At 41.9% G+C, this 17,235-nt stretch overlaps 1 protein-coding gene across 5 annotated transcripts in view; it reads left to right on the top strand.

The window, feature by feature from the left end:
• Positions 1-3,808: 3,808 nt before the first annotated feature.
• BCAS4 (breast carcinoma amplified sequence 4) overlaps positions 3,809-17,235 on the top strand; it is a 63,978-nt gene continuing 50,551 nt past the window's right edge. The window contains exons 1-3 of one of the 5 annotated variants that reach the window (XM_084538008.1): positions 6,370-6,483; positions 6,895-6,955; positions 13,577-13,648. In XM_084538008.1, coding sequence (XP_084394134.1) covers positions 6,899-6,955; positions 13,577-13,648 — 129 coding nt within the window. In that variant the 5' untranslated portion in view covers positions 6,370-6,483; positions 6,895-6,898. Of the gene's footprint in view, positions 6,484-6,894; positions 6,956-13,576; positions 13,649-17,235 lie in introns of all 5 variants that reach the window. The other 4 variants (XM_084538010.1, XM_084538007.1, XR_014698568.1 and 1 more) reach the window with 4 other exon arrangements.

Here is a 17,235-nt window from a genome sequence, read left to right as displayed (position 1 = left end):
GCGGTAAAGTTTAGGACATGAAACTAGAAGAAGGTTCTTCATCCTCCTTCACCATTTGCTGCTGGCAATTTGGAGACTTTCACTGTTACTGTAAGTATGTTATAACTCTTGCAGTTTTTTAATTTGTACTCGATCCACTTACAAATATTTTGTCCCATATCTAATGCATTGGCAGCCCTTGTAAACATCTACCTAGCAACAAAACACTTCAGTTTCTTTAGCTCTTTTGTGTAAAGCTTTTGTGCCTGCTGGTCTCAGGCCCAACCATATGACTTCTATCCTGTACCTTCCTTTATACATGCATGACTGTAGCTTCAGTTGTATGAAGAGTACTGTACAAACTTGCCTATGAGGTAGCCATGGGAGGTGACAAAGTCTGCAAACAGTACTACTGTATCTTAATAGTGATATGCAGCTGAAAGAATCCAGTTACTTTATCATGCATTTGATTTTGAATGCCTTTTGTCTGGATTTCCTTGTGCAGAACCTGACAGCTCACCCCTTTCTTAAAGGAATGCTGAAGTTAGCAGGATGTTCTTGAAACAGTGTCAGATTTAAAAATTCATCCTGTGTGAAAATTCTGGTGTGGTAGCAATTATCTGCATTTTAGGATTTTCTTTCTGTGTGACAGAAGTGGGTAGTAGGGGACTGGTCAGCCTGAAAAATATATAATTCAAAAGGCAGTAAACCTGTCTGTAAATAGTTTTGTATGAGGAAATAAAATACCATCAGGTAGATTGAAAAAGTGCAATGAAATACAATTTCCACATCTTAGTAACTTTGAGTTACTTGATTAATAGTGAATTTTTTCTCCCTAGAGGTCAAAAATATATTGAGACTATATGAAACGATTTCATATAAGGTATGGTTTCACAGAATATGTCTGGTGTTGACTTAAGCTCTCTGCAAATGTACTTGCTACGATGCTCTTTGGCCTGCTTGAAACTGATGCTAAATGCAGGTACTACTTTTACAGAGGTAGGAAGTGCTCTTTCCAGCAAGGGTACGGATTCTATGGCTAGGCCATTAATACCCATTAATGCTTCTGTGCCATCCAGCAAGCTTCCATGTCTGAGAGAATTTGTCTTCAGTAAAATCCACCAAGAATCAATGGCATGAGGTTATTGCAGCAGCAGAGACTAAGGGATGTGTCTGCAGGAATGCATAGGAGGTATGTATCCATGAGGATATAAAGTCTGATAAGATCTCTTCAAGTTGGACAAGAGAAGGCTGGACTAATGTTAATATTAACCTGGACTGAATCTGTAGGGGGAGGCACAGTATGGAAGCTATTTAGGGACACTTAAAATGAACGAGAACGAAATGTATACTTGTACAATGTATACTTGTACAAATAAACATTTTCTACAAGTCACTGTAATCCCTACAGGTTGTTTTCCTAAACTAATTGTGAAAGGAAGACTACCTTCTCCTGCTGCTGCCTCCTTGAGGAAGAACTGTAACTGTAAAATATACAATAAAATGTGAGAACAATATTTGAGGAAAAACTACTTTGCAAGATCACAAGTTTGCTTTCTGTGACAGCAGCCAGTCTATCTAGCCATTAGCTGCCCAAAAAAGTCTTCACTCAGTGCACAATCAGATAGGTAAATGCATTCTGCCCTAAATATGAGAAAACAAAACTGGAGACAGGTCTCCTCACACTCACCCATAAAATTTAACCAAGAAGTGTCAGCATTTCTCACAAAGTGGGTCTTAAACTGGGACCTCATCTCTACACTTGTACCCAGGTTGTATGTAAGCAAAAAGTAAAAGAAACAAGTTACAGCCACTATGTCAGTCAAACATTTACTCTATTTTGTGAGTTTATTGGTGCAAATATTTTTCCTGTGAGTGGCGTTTATCTTTTCACCTTATACAGAGGGTGAGGTTCTTATCTTAACTCTCAAGCCAAAGGAGAAATACTTTGTTCTAAACTCTCAAGATTGTTTCTTACCCAGTCTGTCTTTTAAATACGAACAGCATTTAACTTTTCTCAAGGTGATAAGCTCTTAATGAGGTGTTACAACTTCAGTTATTTTATGAAATTCAAAATTAATGTATGGTTGCAGATAAACTTGCTTGAATTTTCAAAAGGAATAAATTAATACACACATGGTATCAATACAGGAGAAAGATTGAGATTAGTGCTAAATAATAACCCCTTTGAAGTTTTCTTGTTATTTTGAGATTAGTTGTGGCTAAAACTCAAGTTTTAGACTTGACAGAATTACTTCTGATGGATATGGTTGTTGTATGCAACAACAAGAATCATGCTTATGCTTTGAGGTAGCTTCATAAACAGCTTCCAATACTAACATGCTGAAAAATATGCGTTGGATGGTAACAGTATTGTTCTTGGATGCTGTAGAAGTATGCAAGAAATGTTACAGCTGGTTCTTGGAGAGGTGAGATCATAGCCGAGACTTAAGAATTCAGACTCCTTGTGCAGCTATGATAGATCAGTTGTGTACTTTCCTTGTCAAATGGGAGATAAACGTCTCTCCGAGGACTTAGTGTAGTATGCTTGATTTTTAAAAGTGCTTTGGAAATATGAAGTGTAAAGTGACTTGAGGAAGTATTTTCTATTTTACCAGTATTTCTTGTTACAGCCATTTAGAAGTGTTGCTAATAAGATATAATTTCCTGTTCTTCCAATTAACATTCCTTTCCACTTGAACTACTACTTTATTACCTGAAAGTATAAGGAAATACCTTGCATTTCATCAGTGTGAGAGATTTATGCTGGGCTCTGTGTTACATTTAAGAAAGTATTTAAGTGCATATTTATTACCACCCACGTTTCCGTTCTAGAGGAGAACATGGTTCTTCCTCTGTAGTGCAATGAGTTTTTTTCAGAATGCTTTCTTTGAGCACCTGGTGTAATACCCAGTTACTGATAAGACTATTTTCCTTTTTTTTGTATAGTCACAGATGCATTGGCAGTGCTCAGAAACATGGAATAGAGTTCAAGGGACAGATGAGAATAGATGATGTGACGAGAGCTAGTGAAGGTGGGGATTTCATCCAGTCCGGGGGTTTGTACTTGAATAAAAACATCCTATTGGTGTGGCTAAAACAGACGAATTTGTCTCATAATCTGGCATGCCTAAAGAAGATCTTAAAATAAGCAGCCTAGTTTTTCACAGCTGCAAGACAAAATGGAGAGAAGATGAAACAGCAGAAAGCAAATAAGAGATGCTAATACATGTAAAGGATGCCCCAACATACTGCAGAGAGGAATACCGAACTTGCAATAGCTAATTTTTTTCTATTATTAGACTGACAGCTTAATATAAGAGATACTATCTCTATTTGCAAGCCTTGCCTCTTGTTTTAGACTCATGGCTGTAACATTGTTACCTCTATGGACAAGAAGGGTATTCCTGTTATGAGACACTGGATTTTTCAGTGGTTTCCATTTTTTTCCATTTTTTAATTTTATTTCTTTGTTATTATTCTAGATAGTGCAAACCCAGTTAAAAAAATAAAAATTGTTCTTATCTTTCTGTTGGAAGATGCAAAGGATTTGGAAGCTTTATGCTGAGGAGAAAGCACTGAATATATAAACAGATTACTGTGACTTTCTGAATGCTACATGAGGTTACATAAAAGGTTTGAACTTTAAATTTCAGAAATTGTAAATCATAGTAGCTTAAATCTAACAACATCCTTCATACTTTTTCTGTAAAAAGTAGGTATCTTTGCAAACTTAAAGTAAATGGGATAAAATTAAATGCAAAAACTACTTGCAAAAGACAATCTGGGCATTTTATTAAATATTGAAATGCTATTTACTGTCTTTCAAAAATATTTCAGATGGTTACTAATTGGATCTGTATAATGTAGAAAAAATAAGATTCTTTGAGTCATCATGCAAAGTTGGTAGCTTGAAAAAAATGTCAGTAATTCAACATGTGACCTTCCCTGTATTTTGACTATATTTAAACTGATACTTTACTTGTTAGGATAGTGAATATAAAATATTTATCCCAATCTTACAGGTAAGACAAAGGTCATGAAGCCATTTGGTCAAAGCAGCAGAAATGCATTGTCTATCTTGTTCTTTTTAGTACTGTTTTCTTGAGAGATTTAGCAGTGTCGTAGTGACACTGCTCATGTGGATGATACAGTTCATATAGAATAATCAGGAGGAATCTAATTTAGTGGTATTCTTTTCCGGGCATCTAAAATAAGTGTTGACTAGCTGTGTGTTTAAACTTAAATCCAGAACTGCTAAGTGCAGTAAAGGAAGCAACTGATGTAAGAACTATAACAGTTATAGCAGAACTTTACCTGTAAAGGCTTCCTATTGTAAATGCGTGTTCAGTATTATTACATAACTGCAGCAGTGGGCTTTTTCTAATATGGGAATATTTCTAGTCTAGCAGATCTTGTTAAGTCTTTTCTTGACACTCCCATGACTCTGGTTCTAAACATACCACTTCACATGCTTTCTCCTATTTGAGATAACTTAGTTTCGTAACAGTTAATCTGTGATGTACAACAGAAGCCAGAACTATTTCATTCTGGTCTTAAAGCTTCCCAAGTATGCTTTCCAGATCACACTGGAGTTTAATCTAGTGCACCTTTCAAACATACACAGTACAGACCCCTGGGGACTACAGCATAAATGGTAAAGGAGTGGCTGAGCAGAGAACAGGACTGTGTTGTTAAGGAGTGCAAATACATAGCAAGAAGTCTGCCCAGACCTGGGGAGTTCACAATTGAAACAAAGGAAACAAAGAGTGTTTGGAGATTTACACCCAGAGATGCAATGTGTTTTCTCTCTATGCAGTGCTGGTCAGTGGAAGATCAGGTTCTGCAATACCTTACGATTTTTCAGATAAGTGCTTTTTAAGTCGCAAGTGAAGCATAGAAGGGTCTGTCTGGTGCTATTGTCAGGAATGACATAGGGTAGATTCAAATCAATGGGGCTGTTCCTACTCAAAAAATGATGTTGTGGAGAAACCCTGCAAACTGGTAGCTCTTTTTTTCTGTTTCTTCAAGTACCTCTTCAAGCCTGATTTCTTTGATCTTCACAGCAAACCACAGGCTATAAATCTGGCATTTCTTTATGAATGCTGAAGTGAATTTAAATTTCTTCCATTATTCAGCAATAATATGGTGTTGCCCAAAGCCAAGAAAAGCTTTGGATGACAGTGCAGGCCTGTTGTAGTCTTTGGCTCTGCAAGCACTGAAAAGTAGTTTTATATAGTATTCTTACAGTATTTAGTATTTATATAATATTTTTAATAGTAATTCACAATGAGACTAATGCTCTGGTGTCTGGTTAGTGCTCTAGTTTCTTCAGGGAAGTGGATGACATTTTATCTGGCTTTGCTCAGGTTTGCTCTCCACAGCGTCTAACAGATTTTCCTCTCCCTGGGCTGTGGCTGTCTGCAGATGGACTCCAGTTAGACATCGCAAGCCAGTCAGTGTGAACTCCTGCATGCTGCTTTGTCCCTGCTGCCACAGAGTCCCTTTGACCCTAGTATAAATGCCCCATACAGGCTGTGTGGCCCAGGCACCTTTCGAGGGCGGGCTGCTGCTGACCCCTTGCAGCTGAGAGGATTTCTCAGTGAGCACTCTCCCTGCTCCAGGCAGCGCTCCTTGAGGCACATTACTCAGCAGGTAGGGCAGGAAGAACAGCTACCATGAACAGATGGCCCTTTCTGTCTCTGTTCGATCTGCCATCTTGATCATCTGTCTTTGTCTAAAATGCTGCTTTGGTTTCAGATTGGACTGTAAAGGAGACTAACACAGAACAATCCGGAAGGTTGCAGAAGCTTCCACAGCGTGCCTCCTGCAGCTCTGTCTGTGGGGAGGGTGCCAGGAGCTTTCGGCAGCTTGGGTGTGGGGTCAGGGTCTGGGCTCTTCTCTGCCTCACAGAAACCGGCCTGCAGGCTGTTTAAATTCTCATTTGCACGCAGGGAAGCGCATGGCACAGAGCAATTACGAGCACTTAAAAGCTGCGCTGCCAGCTGCAGCCGCCTTTAATATCCAAGTGAGTCAAAAGGCGGCACTGAGTCCAGCACCTGATCTCTGAGTATCTAACCTCCCCTCTAGCCTGCAGTGCGGGCTTGTGGAAGCACATCACTAGAAAAAGAAATTTGTTTTTTAAGTGTGGCAGGGGGAAGCTGTGCCTGACGAAGCGCTGCTCCGTGACCGAAGCGGCACGGCAGTAACCAAGCCCTTTAAACCAGCCCTGAGGCCCCTCTCCTCAGAGAGCCCCCCGGGGGCGGGCGCTGGGCGGGTGTCCCCCCCCTCCTACCCGCTGCGCGCTCCCGCCCGCCGCCGCTGGGTGGCGCGCGCGGCCCGCTGAGGGGAGGCGAGGAGCGGGCAGGCCCCGCCGGGGGCCGTGAGGCGGAGCGGCGGCCGGGGGCGGAGCGGGGGCCGCCGGCTGCTCGGCCGGGGCCCGGCGAGGTGATGCTGCGGCCGGGGACACCGCCGGAGCCCCGGGCGGGGGCTGAGGACAGCGAGGTAGGAAGGGGGAGGTGGGGGCTGGCGGTGGTGGTGGTGGTCGGGGGGCTCCGGGTGCCGGGATGAGGTGAGGCGGGAGCGCTCGCCCGGCCCCGGTTGCCCTCTGAGGGAGCTCCCGCGGCGCCTCCGGGCTGCGGGGGTCGGCACCGAGCCCCCCTCTGAGGGGCTGCCGGCTCCCTGCTGCTGCTCCGGCGCCTTTGTGCCCTTCGTGCTTTTGGTTGGGGGCTTTGGAGGGTTTTGGTGTGGTTTCGTGGTGTTTGGAGACAGGGAGTGTTTGCTGAAGGAGGGCCTGGTTGTCAGGGGTCTCCTGTGTCGGGGATGCGGTGCTGGGGCAAGTTGAGCAGCAGCTGGGCTCCTGAAGAGCAGAATAAGCGATTTTCATGCTTTTTATTTGTTTGTTTTTGAACGCAGATGGATGTGGCTGCTACTCTGTCATTTGTTTTTGTGGAAACCGAGTCCTCTGGCGGCTAAGGTCGGGATCAGAGCGCTGCTGTGATGGAGTGGAAGGATGCTTAGCTTGAGGAGCTTAGGTGCGGGTGGTCCCCTCTGGGACACGGTGTAGCTGCGTAGCTCCGTCGGGGTGGTGACAGTGGTGATCGCTCACAGTACCCTCACCGTGCTGGTAAGGGCAGGGAGCATTTCAGATCCCAAAGAGAGGAAGGTTCTGAAATTGCACTTGGTAGGTCATGTTCCCCTAGAAAAGAGAGGAAATCTATGAAAACAGAAAATAGAGAGCATTTGCAAGTATCTCCCTTTCTGACCTGCAGGTAGCTCCTATCTCACGTGAGTCTGGAGATGCTGTGAGGTGACATTCTCTTCGGGCACATTAGTTTACAATTTTCTCTTGTAAGGAGAAAAAACACTAAAATTACTGTCTTCAAAACAGCTTTTTTTCTCCCTTTCCTTCCCTTTGGGTTTTATATTTGTCTCCAGGGAAAAAAAAAAAAGGGAAATTTTTTCCTCAGTTTCACTGTCCTGAGTATTTTCCACATTTCTCTGCCTTTACATCGTTACTCCATCAATTTCATTTTTCCAAATGTGGCTATATGCGCTTTGCAATAAATCAGACCAGTTACATACAAATTTTGGAATCACTGTTCTGTTTTTTATGTTCAGTATTTTCAGGGAGGTGATATAATGCTTAGTCTATGATATCCACATAATTTTCATGTGGTTAAACCACTGACAGCTTTTGTCTTACATCTGGATTCAGATCCACTCCAGTAGTCGTCCAGGCATCTATAGTAGGCTGTAAAGAAGTACTGCTAACGTTATTAACAATTACAAAAGTGAATTTCCCTGCTTGGTTAAGATGACATTGCAGAGTGAACTGCTGAGTAGGGAAGAAGTTTCACTGAAGTATTAGTTCATGTCAGCTGTTTGGATTTTGTTTTTGTTTTTTTCAAGTACCACTCAAGCTGGTGTTAAATAAAGAGGACCTGCCAATTAATAAAAACAAGCTTCGTGTATAGAGTTGTATGGCAGATAGTGTGTTTTTGTAACTGAGTGCCAAGTTGTTAGTTCGTTCAGGGAACACAAAAACTACCTGTGCTCTTTGCTACTTGCAAGTCATTCTGTTTCCTTCAGGCATCTTCTGCTGCTATTAAGCACTTGTTTTAATGCTGATCTTTCTTGATCCTTGCACATATTGGTAGTTTGTTCAGAGCAGTGATATAATTAAGGTATTTTCCTACGCAGGGATTAATCATAGCTTTCGTGGCATGTTCTTAAGTGTTTCTTCCTGTGGGCCTTGTCGTGCTAGCTCAGCTTTATTGTGTATCACAAACAGTATTGCTGAAATCACAATGAAGGCTGTCGGTTCCTTTTCATAGAGAGTTGCCGTAGTTTAGCTTTTTATTATTTTTATTTTGTAATTAGAAATTACCTCTAGTATATAATTCCTAGTTTTCATTATGATTTTTAAATTTTGTGTAACAGTTGTAGCAAATAAAACTATGATAATGATGGAATTCAAAATAAGGTATTTGTGGACTCCAGTGGAAGATTTGAGTAAATGAAGGCTTTCAAGACTGCTGCATGGCATATTATCCTACCTGATATGAAGATACCCTGCAAATTGTTGTGAAAGACTTATAGTTTCAGTCCTGAAATGCACTTGCCATTCTGCTATTCTTGTTTTCCTTTTATGCATTGATTGTTTTTTCAGTGTTCTGAAGTTGGCATAGGAGGATATCGTACTGAAGAACCTGGTAACTTTCAGCAATATTGAAACGTACCTTCCTGGTTGAGTTTGTGATGCTATAAAGAGCAGTGTGATTCTCTGCCTTGGCTATTTTTAGTTTTCTGTGCCTACCTTTTCATCTTAATGACATGCTAGGAGAGCACTTCAAGTTCTGACAAAGGCAGCTTAACATTGTGATTGAAAGTGGAAGACTTTTTTGGAAAACTTTGTAGAAGATATTTAATGCTGATTCTTTTTAAATGTTCTATAATGAATAAGTTACAATGTTATATTCACATATCACAGGAATGAAGGATTGATGGTATACAATACCTGACCCAAATGTTTGTATAAAGGAACAATCTAGAAATGAAAAAATAAATACATGTATCCTGGGGCAAAGCAAATAAATAGTTTCAAGGGTGCATGGGAGCATAATACTCAGGTTGAGGTGAAGTGAAAGTAGCAGTGGGGGGAGTTACATAAGCGTCTCTATTCCAAGCCCTAGATAAGATAGGGAAAGAGATTACATGCCTTTGTTCCTCAACAGCAAAGGGAAGTGGTGAGGAGCAGATTTTACTATGGGTACAGTATATAATACATAAAAGAAAGTCTGAAAAGAAAGCTAACCTCAAAGCTAGACTGCATGTTTTTCCCCTCTTAAGTTACAAAAAAAAGTCATGGTTTTAATTATTTTTTTTTGTTTTGTTTTCTTTCCATGAATAAACAGGAGAATCAACAGTGGATAGAAGGCAACATTAAAATGCCATCTGGAAGTGGTGCTGTTGTGCCTTTGGCTAAGGTTTTGGGATACGTTCAAATGTCACTGCTCCCCTCACTACCTATTTTCTTTGTCAGTACTAGCCTTGGTGTGGCTCTGTTATGAATTGAGTTGAACTGATCTGAGTTAACGTGATTTGGCAAAGAAATTAATGGTTAATTTTCAACCCAGAATAGCTTTCTGATTCATTCTGCTGAGAATGTTTCTCCTCTCGCATGGAAAGTGTTGACTTTAGGGGCATAAGTGAGTGATGGAAGAGGATAGACTATTTTTATCATCGATGTCAGCTTATATAATTTTTAAAGTGATTGTGAAATTACTGTCTTAACTAAGGAGGACTTGGCACCCCATGTTTTCATCATAACTTTGAAATTTATTTAATGGGCTTTATTTCAGATCTTAGTGATAAATATACAATAATTCCTAGAATCACCTGCAAGGAACTCCTATGGTCCGCTTAGTAAGCACCTAATTAAAGATAATTGCAAATCAGTGTAAACAACACATTTACAGCAGGTCCCTTTTAACCATTTCTGAAGGTGTCATAAATGTTCTGAGCCCCTAATAATGTTGCTTTCCTCTCTTGCAATTGATAAGTAACTGCTAATTATTTGGGGCCAAGTTTTTTTTTTTGTTTGTTTGTTTTTGTTTTTTGACATATTGTGGCTTTTTTTTTCTTGCCTACTGTGGTCTTGTAGTAGCATGCCTTGAAGAAATAGTGTTAAGGTTTGTTTGCATCTATTTTCTATTGTTTTGTATTATTGTTGTCTTCTGTTATGTTTCAGGCTGTGTAACACTTAGAGTGAAGATTAAGGACTGTGAATCTGTTTGGAATTGGCTCAATCTTATTCTTGGTGGTGTCAATAAACTTTGCTTCTGCCCTTAAACACATGCTATTCCGCTGTTTGAATCTTTATGCACATTACAAACGCAAGGTGCTCATGGTGGATATTTAGCTAGTAACAGCAAGCTACCTACCTGACCTGAAGTGGGTCTGCACGTTCAGGCAGAGCAGGACAGTAGCCTGTACAGCCAGTGCAACTTCTTTACGTGGATGTTTCTTTAATGCATCCCCTACTAAATCAGTGGAATTTCCACTTGCTTTGCAGTTATGCAGTTCATGATAGCTACCATTGGACAGCCTTTTCAAAGCTGTAAGTCTGGTATCGGCTCTGGCCTATCTCTTTAAGCCAACTGTGCTAGCCCTGAACATGTGGCGGTGTGAGTGGCTTCAGGCCTGTGAAGCTGACTGCAAAGACTTGCCAAGAAATGTGTGAGTTTGATAGAGTTGTTCTGTAGGCCATCTGATGCACGCACCACCCACTGCGATTGCTCTGCTGTAAAATACACTTAACAAAAACGCTACCAATTTGTTTCTCTGCCTTATGAAGACTTCAAGAAATCAGACTTTCAGATGCAAAGCTTCCAGTTTTTTTCCACGAACTGAATGTGTCTTTCAACAACATACAGTCAGTGAGAACTCTTTCTTATGTGAAAAGAATGCATATTCCTGCTGTTTAGCAGTGATCTTTCCAGAGCTAGTCTGTGTGTAGTGGGGTGGTGCGCTTTCTTTTTGAGGAGAAATTAGATGTGGAAATTCTGGTCCTTTATTTAAGCATGCAAAGGAGCAGCAGAAGGAAAACAGCTTTTCCACACAGAAATCTTTACTTCAGACAGACACAGAACAGATTGTTAGGGGATGTAACCTCATGTTAGCACTACTGAAATGTATGTATTGATTTACAGCATCCATGGATCTCTTCTGATAAACCTGTGGAGCGTAATGTGTCTTGAGGTTTCTTCTGTCCAGATGTGTACACAAAACTTGGGAAACTTTTCTGCATAGGCTTTAAATCTTGTATAAGTGACATTACATCATGAATGTAGTTTGATAGCTTATACCACCATGGCGATTTCACATAGAGTTCACACGAGACACAGGCAGCTCAGGAAAAAACCTCAGCAGGCCACCAGGTGTGGTCACTAAGCTGACACAAAACAGCTTCTAAGAGTTTCTCTGAGACAATACACGCAAGCTTAGCTTAATGCTGGTCTAGGATGGTTGCACAGCTTTTGGGCCAAGTTGGGTCACGTTCCTGCTACTTGGACCATGGCCAGAGCTCCTGTCTGCATTCTGCTCAATAGGTACATATCCTCAGCCTGTCCTTTATATACACATCTGTGTTTGCCCTCACAAAAACAGGCAGCGTTTTTTCCATGTGCTTAAGGCTTTTCTGTCACCTTTTTCTTCCTCTTTGTGACATCATAACTTGTCCTCTTAGTTTTTGAATCACTGTCTTGAATGCGACTCCAGTGTTCATAGATCTGACTGCCCCTGCATTAAAACCAAGCTATCTTCTCTTCTGCTAACCAAGGAAGCTACCCTAGAGCTGTACATCGCAGCCTCTAGCCTATCCCACTGTCACTGTATACGAACATGATCCGGGTATTCTCAAGCTGATAATGAGTAAATACCTTTCTGTAGAAAAAACTGAGAATGATGGCAGAAACATTTGATATATATTGAAGATGGGTGTTTTACATTTGCACATCTTTTGCATGAATTACTTCAAAATTTTCAGCACACTTCAATTCTGTTTCAGTTCTGCAAGTTCTCTGTGCACCTGCATGTTTATCTTCTGTTAGGCTGAAATCTGGACTGGCATTCCACAGATAAGCAGGAATTTATTACATTAAATTGGCTATTGCTGAACCCATTTGAGCACAGTATCAGGGCTCTCATTTGTTTACTGAGGCTGTGAACGTTGCCTGGCTCTCCCTCCCTGAAGGCACAAGGATTTTAGGAGCTGAGCCCTGCCCCAGCTCCTGTGATTTGCAGACTCTTTACCCTTCCTTATCACCATCTTAGTGTCAGTGCAGAAGCTACCTCCTGGGATACCTTCACACCTGAAACTGTTCCCTCAAACCTTTTCTGCTGCAAAAGTTGGCTGCAAATAGGTCTCCGGACATGTAAGAACACCACCTTCATGCTGGAAAGATGATGTAGGCTCTGTAGGGCTCTGTAGAGAACGATTCCTCTATTGATGTGGAATGGGTTTTATGAGTTAAGAGAGAAGTTGCACGCCAGTGACTGCCTTCAGTCTACACGAAGCACAGCCTTTCGGGTAACCTCACATATGCATCAGTGTTACCATTTGCTTCCACCTGAATCAAGTTTGAGTTGCTGTAACGCCAAAATACATTTGGAGCCAGGTGTTTTCCATTCTACCCACTGCTGACAAAGTGCGTTTGTCTTATTCTTTTTCCTACACCCTTCTCCTATCTGATGCCTGTACACAACAGCAACTCCCTTTCTCCTGTTGTTTCATGCAGGGGAGACCTCACCTATTTTCGAAGGTCCCTGGGCATTTCTAGGAGCGGCAATAAAAAATCTTGGGAGTTCACTTGACTGTTAGATTGATAGCTGCACTTTGAATCTGAGAGGCCACTCATGTTTCCTAATTTATTACCAGATGAAGGGATAATAAACTTTATTTAGGAACTAGATAATTCATTACAACCCAGAAGAGAAATGATAAAGAGGTCTGCTGAGGCAACCCTTGCTGTTCTACTTTTACAACAACCACATGAGCAAAACAGCTCCAACAAACGGGATAGTTTCCCTGTGCTCTTGTTGTTTTGAATCAAGTTTTCTTCAGGTTATTTTTATTTTGTAGAATATGAGATGTTACTAGGACAAGAGAATAGATTCAATATTTTAAAATTATTTAAATTACAGTGGAAGTCCAGGATTTGGAGTGGTCTTCATTTTCCAGATTTCCATCTCGTTTTGCATGCACTTTGAAAGTTTAATGTTTTCTGAAGTATGCTCAGAACAGAAGGCGTGTTCCCCATTTAGCGGAGGGAAAGCAAATCTGTTGGCTTCTGTCCCCCACAGCTGGGGGTGTGCTCAGGCCCTTGGCTTTTGGCAGAACCTGTGCGGTTCGGTTCTGTGCCCTCCTCCCTGCCAGCGTTCACACTGACTTTATAAATCACTTTTTGAAACTCACGCCCAATGCGAGCTGTAGAATAAATGCAGAATAAATGCAGAATAAACCCTGCCCCCTCCCAACGGGCACGGGACCCCCCTGCTGACACGAGCGGGGCCGTCTGTGTTCTTCTCCCCGCAGGTGGCAGCGCTGGAGGAGGCCGTGGAGGAGCTGCTGGGCCAGCTGGAGGCCTTCTGCGGGCTGACGGAGGCGGTAGGTGTCGTGTCGTGTCGTGTCGTGTCGTGTCGCGCACCGGAGGCCATGTCGGCGCGGGCCCCGCAGGGCCGCCATCTTGACAGCGCCGCCGCCATCTTGTCGCCCACCAGGTGGCGCTGCGGTAAGCGCGGCCGCCAGGCCACGCCCCTCGCACAGCAGGCCACGCCCATCAGTCATGCAAGGCCACGCCCCTTCGCTAAGCCCCGCCCCTCCCCGCCGCATTACCGCTGGGGCTGGGGCTGGGGCTGGGGCTGGTGGGCGGGGCTCCATCCGCAGCTCACCGATTGTGCTGGCCATCGGCACTGCCTGATCGCCTGTGATGAGCTCTCTAGAGTAAGAGGTGTGCGTTGCTCCTTAGCTTCCGTCAGGCTGTCAGGCTTTCTGCATAAGGCCATGGTGTCTGAAGGCAGCTTGGGTTTTGGGGTTGATATGCAAAGAATGGATGTTGGTTTTGCAGCTGACTTTTCTTTCTCTTCCTTAAGCTAAAAAATATAAAATTAGGTGAAATGGCACTGCATTTTAATACTTCCTGAGTGCTTCATAGAATGCTGGTTTAGCTAGCATGCACCAAGTTTACCTAGAGGGGCTCTCTCCTAAATTCATTGATATGCAAGCCGTATGCAGGTGCGTTATCACTCACCACAATGTTTTTCTTCTCTGTCTTCGAGCATCTTGTGTATGTATGTCATCAACTGCAGCAACTACTAATTGCAATAAAGTATTGAATGCACCTCAAACAGTAAGAAGTGACCAGCCAACATCTCTATTGCGTGTGGGGCATTTTTTGCTTAGGGAAGGGAGGCGTCATTACTTCCAGAAGGAAGTGACATAGTGTGGAAAGAAACAAAAGCTTAGCTCATCAGTCTCACATGATTAGTAGGGGACTTAAAAGGAGAAATAGCTGCCTTGAAATAATAGTTCAGTATTAGTGGCTGTTTAAAGCGCTTCTTTTTCCATTCAGCTTTTACAAAAATAGCTGTAAAGGAGCATGTGAACCTCAGAGCATGCAGTCTATTTTTTGATACATCTTGGCTTATATTTGTTAGCTTTAGATTCTCTAGTGTGGCACGTTTAGTTTCTGCAAAACATAGAATAGAAGGAATTGGCCCCAAATCTTTTGACTTCATTCCTGCAAGGTGATGACTGCTTCAGTGATGTAACATCAGCTGTTCAAACCAGGAGGTTTGAATCAATAGCTCTTCACTGATGATCGTATTCTGCCTGATTTACTATTAAGTTCATTCATTCATTTTTTCTATGTGGGACCTTAGACTTATATATACCTTATGCTTTTTCTCATGAATCAGGCATGTACCTTACATTGTTGGCTCCAATATATGGGAGAAGGTTAGCTTGTTCACATGGATCCAGTGAGCTTGTAAACCTCCTATGAGACTTCTTCTCTTGCCAACCTTTTCTACAGAAAACACTAACCTAGTTTCAGTACACTATCTTTGCTTTGCCCATTAAAATATTTTTTTCCACGACCTACAGGCTGTGAATAATTATCTAGTATGCAGATTATTGACCTTATCTGGGAACATCAAAGCACCAGAGCTAGCGTGCTGATTTTGTTCCTTTCAATCCAGTACCTCTAATGTCAGGTTCCTTTCAGCAGCACATCAAGTGGTATCTGGGAGTCTGATAAATATAATGTAGTGCTTGAATTGATTCCAACTGCTGTGCGTAGCAATAATTTGGTCTTTTGTCTATGCCAACAAAAGACAAGGGGAATCTTGCTTATTTCACTTGGGCATTCAGTAAAGTATTCACGTTCGGGGGTTTGGCTTTTCTCCCTTGAGTGTGCTGCTGCTTTTCACTTAAAAGTACTCTTGATGCATAGGTTTGAATATTAGAACGGGGAAAAACTGGGTCTTCAGTGCTAGGAGGACAACGTGCTAGTTCCAGAGTCACGCTGTTATAACTGGCTAGGCACAGCACTTAAAATAGACACCTGTACAGTAGGTAAGTTACAGTGACACTAAATGCAGCCCACTATACCTCACACTTGTCATGGAAGGAGCATCTTGCAATGAAAAGATTGTGCCAGAAGCATGTTAGTGTCAGGTACTTAACATTTTGCCTTCCTTAGGGCATGGACTTCAACAAAGTTTAATCAATGTCTTTTAAGTGGCTTCACAGCTCCTTAAATGTAATTATCAACTTGTGATTTTAACTGAGCTACAGTTTGAACCAGTGACACAAAGGCAAAAAACTTCACTGTAATAACCAGACTCTTACATATGCTGTTCTCACATTGTTTTCAGAGTCATTTTTGTATCTTTTGGATATAATTCTGTGTGCTTCTTGTGTATCTTAAAACCTGATTGAAAATGATAGCTATTCAGAGATGCACACCTGATTTAGGTACAAATTCACTACTTCCATTTCTTTGGCTTCAGATCCTTGAAGAGGATGTAGGGGATGTATATAAAATCTCTATATTTGATACTCTGCTTTTTTTAAAATACATATGTTGATTCTCCAGTGTACCCACCAGTTTATAAAACCACAGGTTAGTGGTTCTCAAACCACTGAACCTTCTTGCAGAACTCAACCCGGGGAAATTATGTGTATGTAAATCTTGATTTGCAGTGGTTCCACAGACCAGCTGCTAACTGCTTATCGTTGTCTCACGGACTTACAGTTTGGGAACCTCCTCCCTGAGACCCTAGGTGTGAATCCTGGTTTCGTCACTGGGGAAAGGAGGGGAAGAGGTTATGTTTGGTTTGCTGTGGCTGGGGTTTGCTAACTTCTTAGGAACATGCCAACCTCAGGTTTCCCTTTTCTCACCACTGAGCCGTTCAGTTTACCACTGCTACTTTTGCTGGTGGTTCTTTGATGTTACTTTGTGTTAACGTATAAAGAAAACAGAGAGCCTTTCAAATAAACCCCTGAGACAACAAGAATTTGCACACTATATTTTACTTCTACTTGTGGCTCCAGCTTTTTTTCTTCTTTTTTCTTTTTCTTTTTTTTTTTTTTTGACAAAATACCAAGGATGCATGCTTGTTTAACTGGTGCAGCTTGAACTGCAGTGTATGCAGGAATTAGGTCTCACTGCCCTACATGCAATGTGCTGTTCCTGGTGTGTGTCCTAATTCATCATTCATACTCTGGTTGTGCTGTCTGCTAAGTGACTTTTGCTGCCTCCTTGGGCTTTGTCTTGCTGACTTGAACTATTAGAAGACAAAGTCCAGTCAAACCTCCCTTCCCTTCACTCACTCCTCAAATTAGCATAGTAAAACCCAGTAAGAGAAGAGTTTAGTTTTGTTCTTATTTTCCCCCAAGGACTGCTGTGTTCTGGTGCTTGTGCTGAGCACTCAGATAAGTCTTCAGTAAATGAAGTAAAATAATTGCACAACGGAAAATAAATCTTGTTTTATAACATGGGGTTTCATACCAGTCCTGTTTTCCCTGGCTTGTGAGAGGTTGCTGTACCAAGAGAATCATTTCCCTTTGTCGTGTGCTGGCTCCTCTTGAACTCCTCTGTCGCTGTGGTTCTGCAGACTGCTGCAGAATGACTCTTCTTGAATCATATTTGCATGTCATTCCCTTCCATCACAGGCTGCTTGCTGGAAAAG

This window comes from Aythya ferina (assembly GCF_964211825.1).
Source record: "Aythya ferina genome assembly, chromosome: 16".
Lineage (NCBI taxonomy): Eukaryota > Metazoa > Chordata > Aves > Anseriformes > Anatidae > Aythya > Aythya ferina.
Note: the sequence above shows the minus strand (reverse complement) of the source record. Positions and strands in the feature narration are given on the sequence as shown.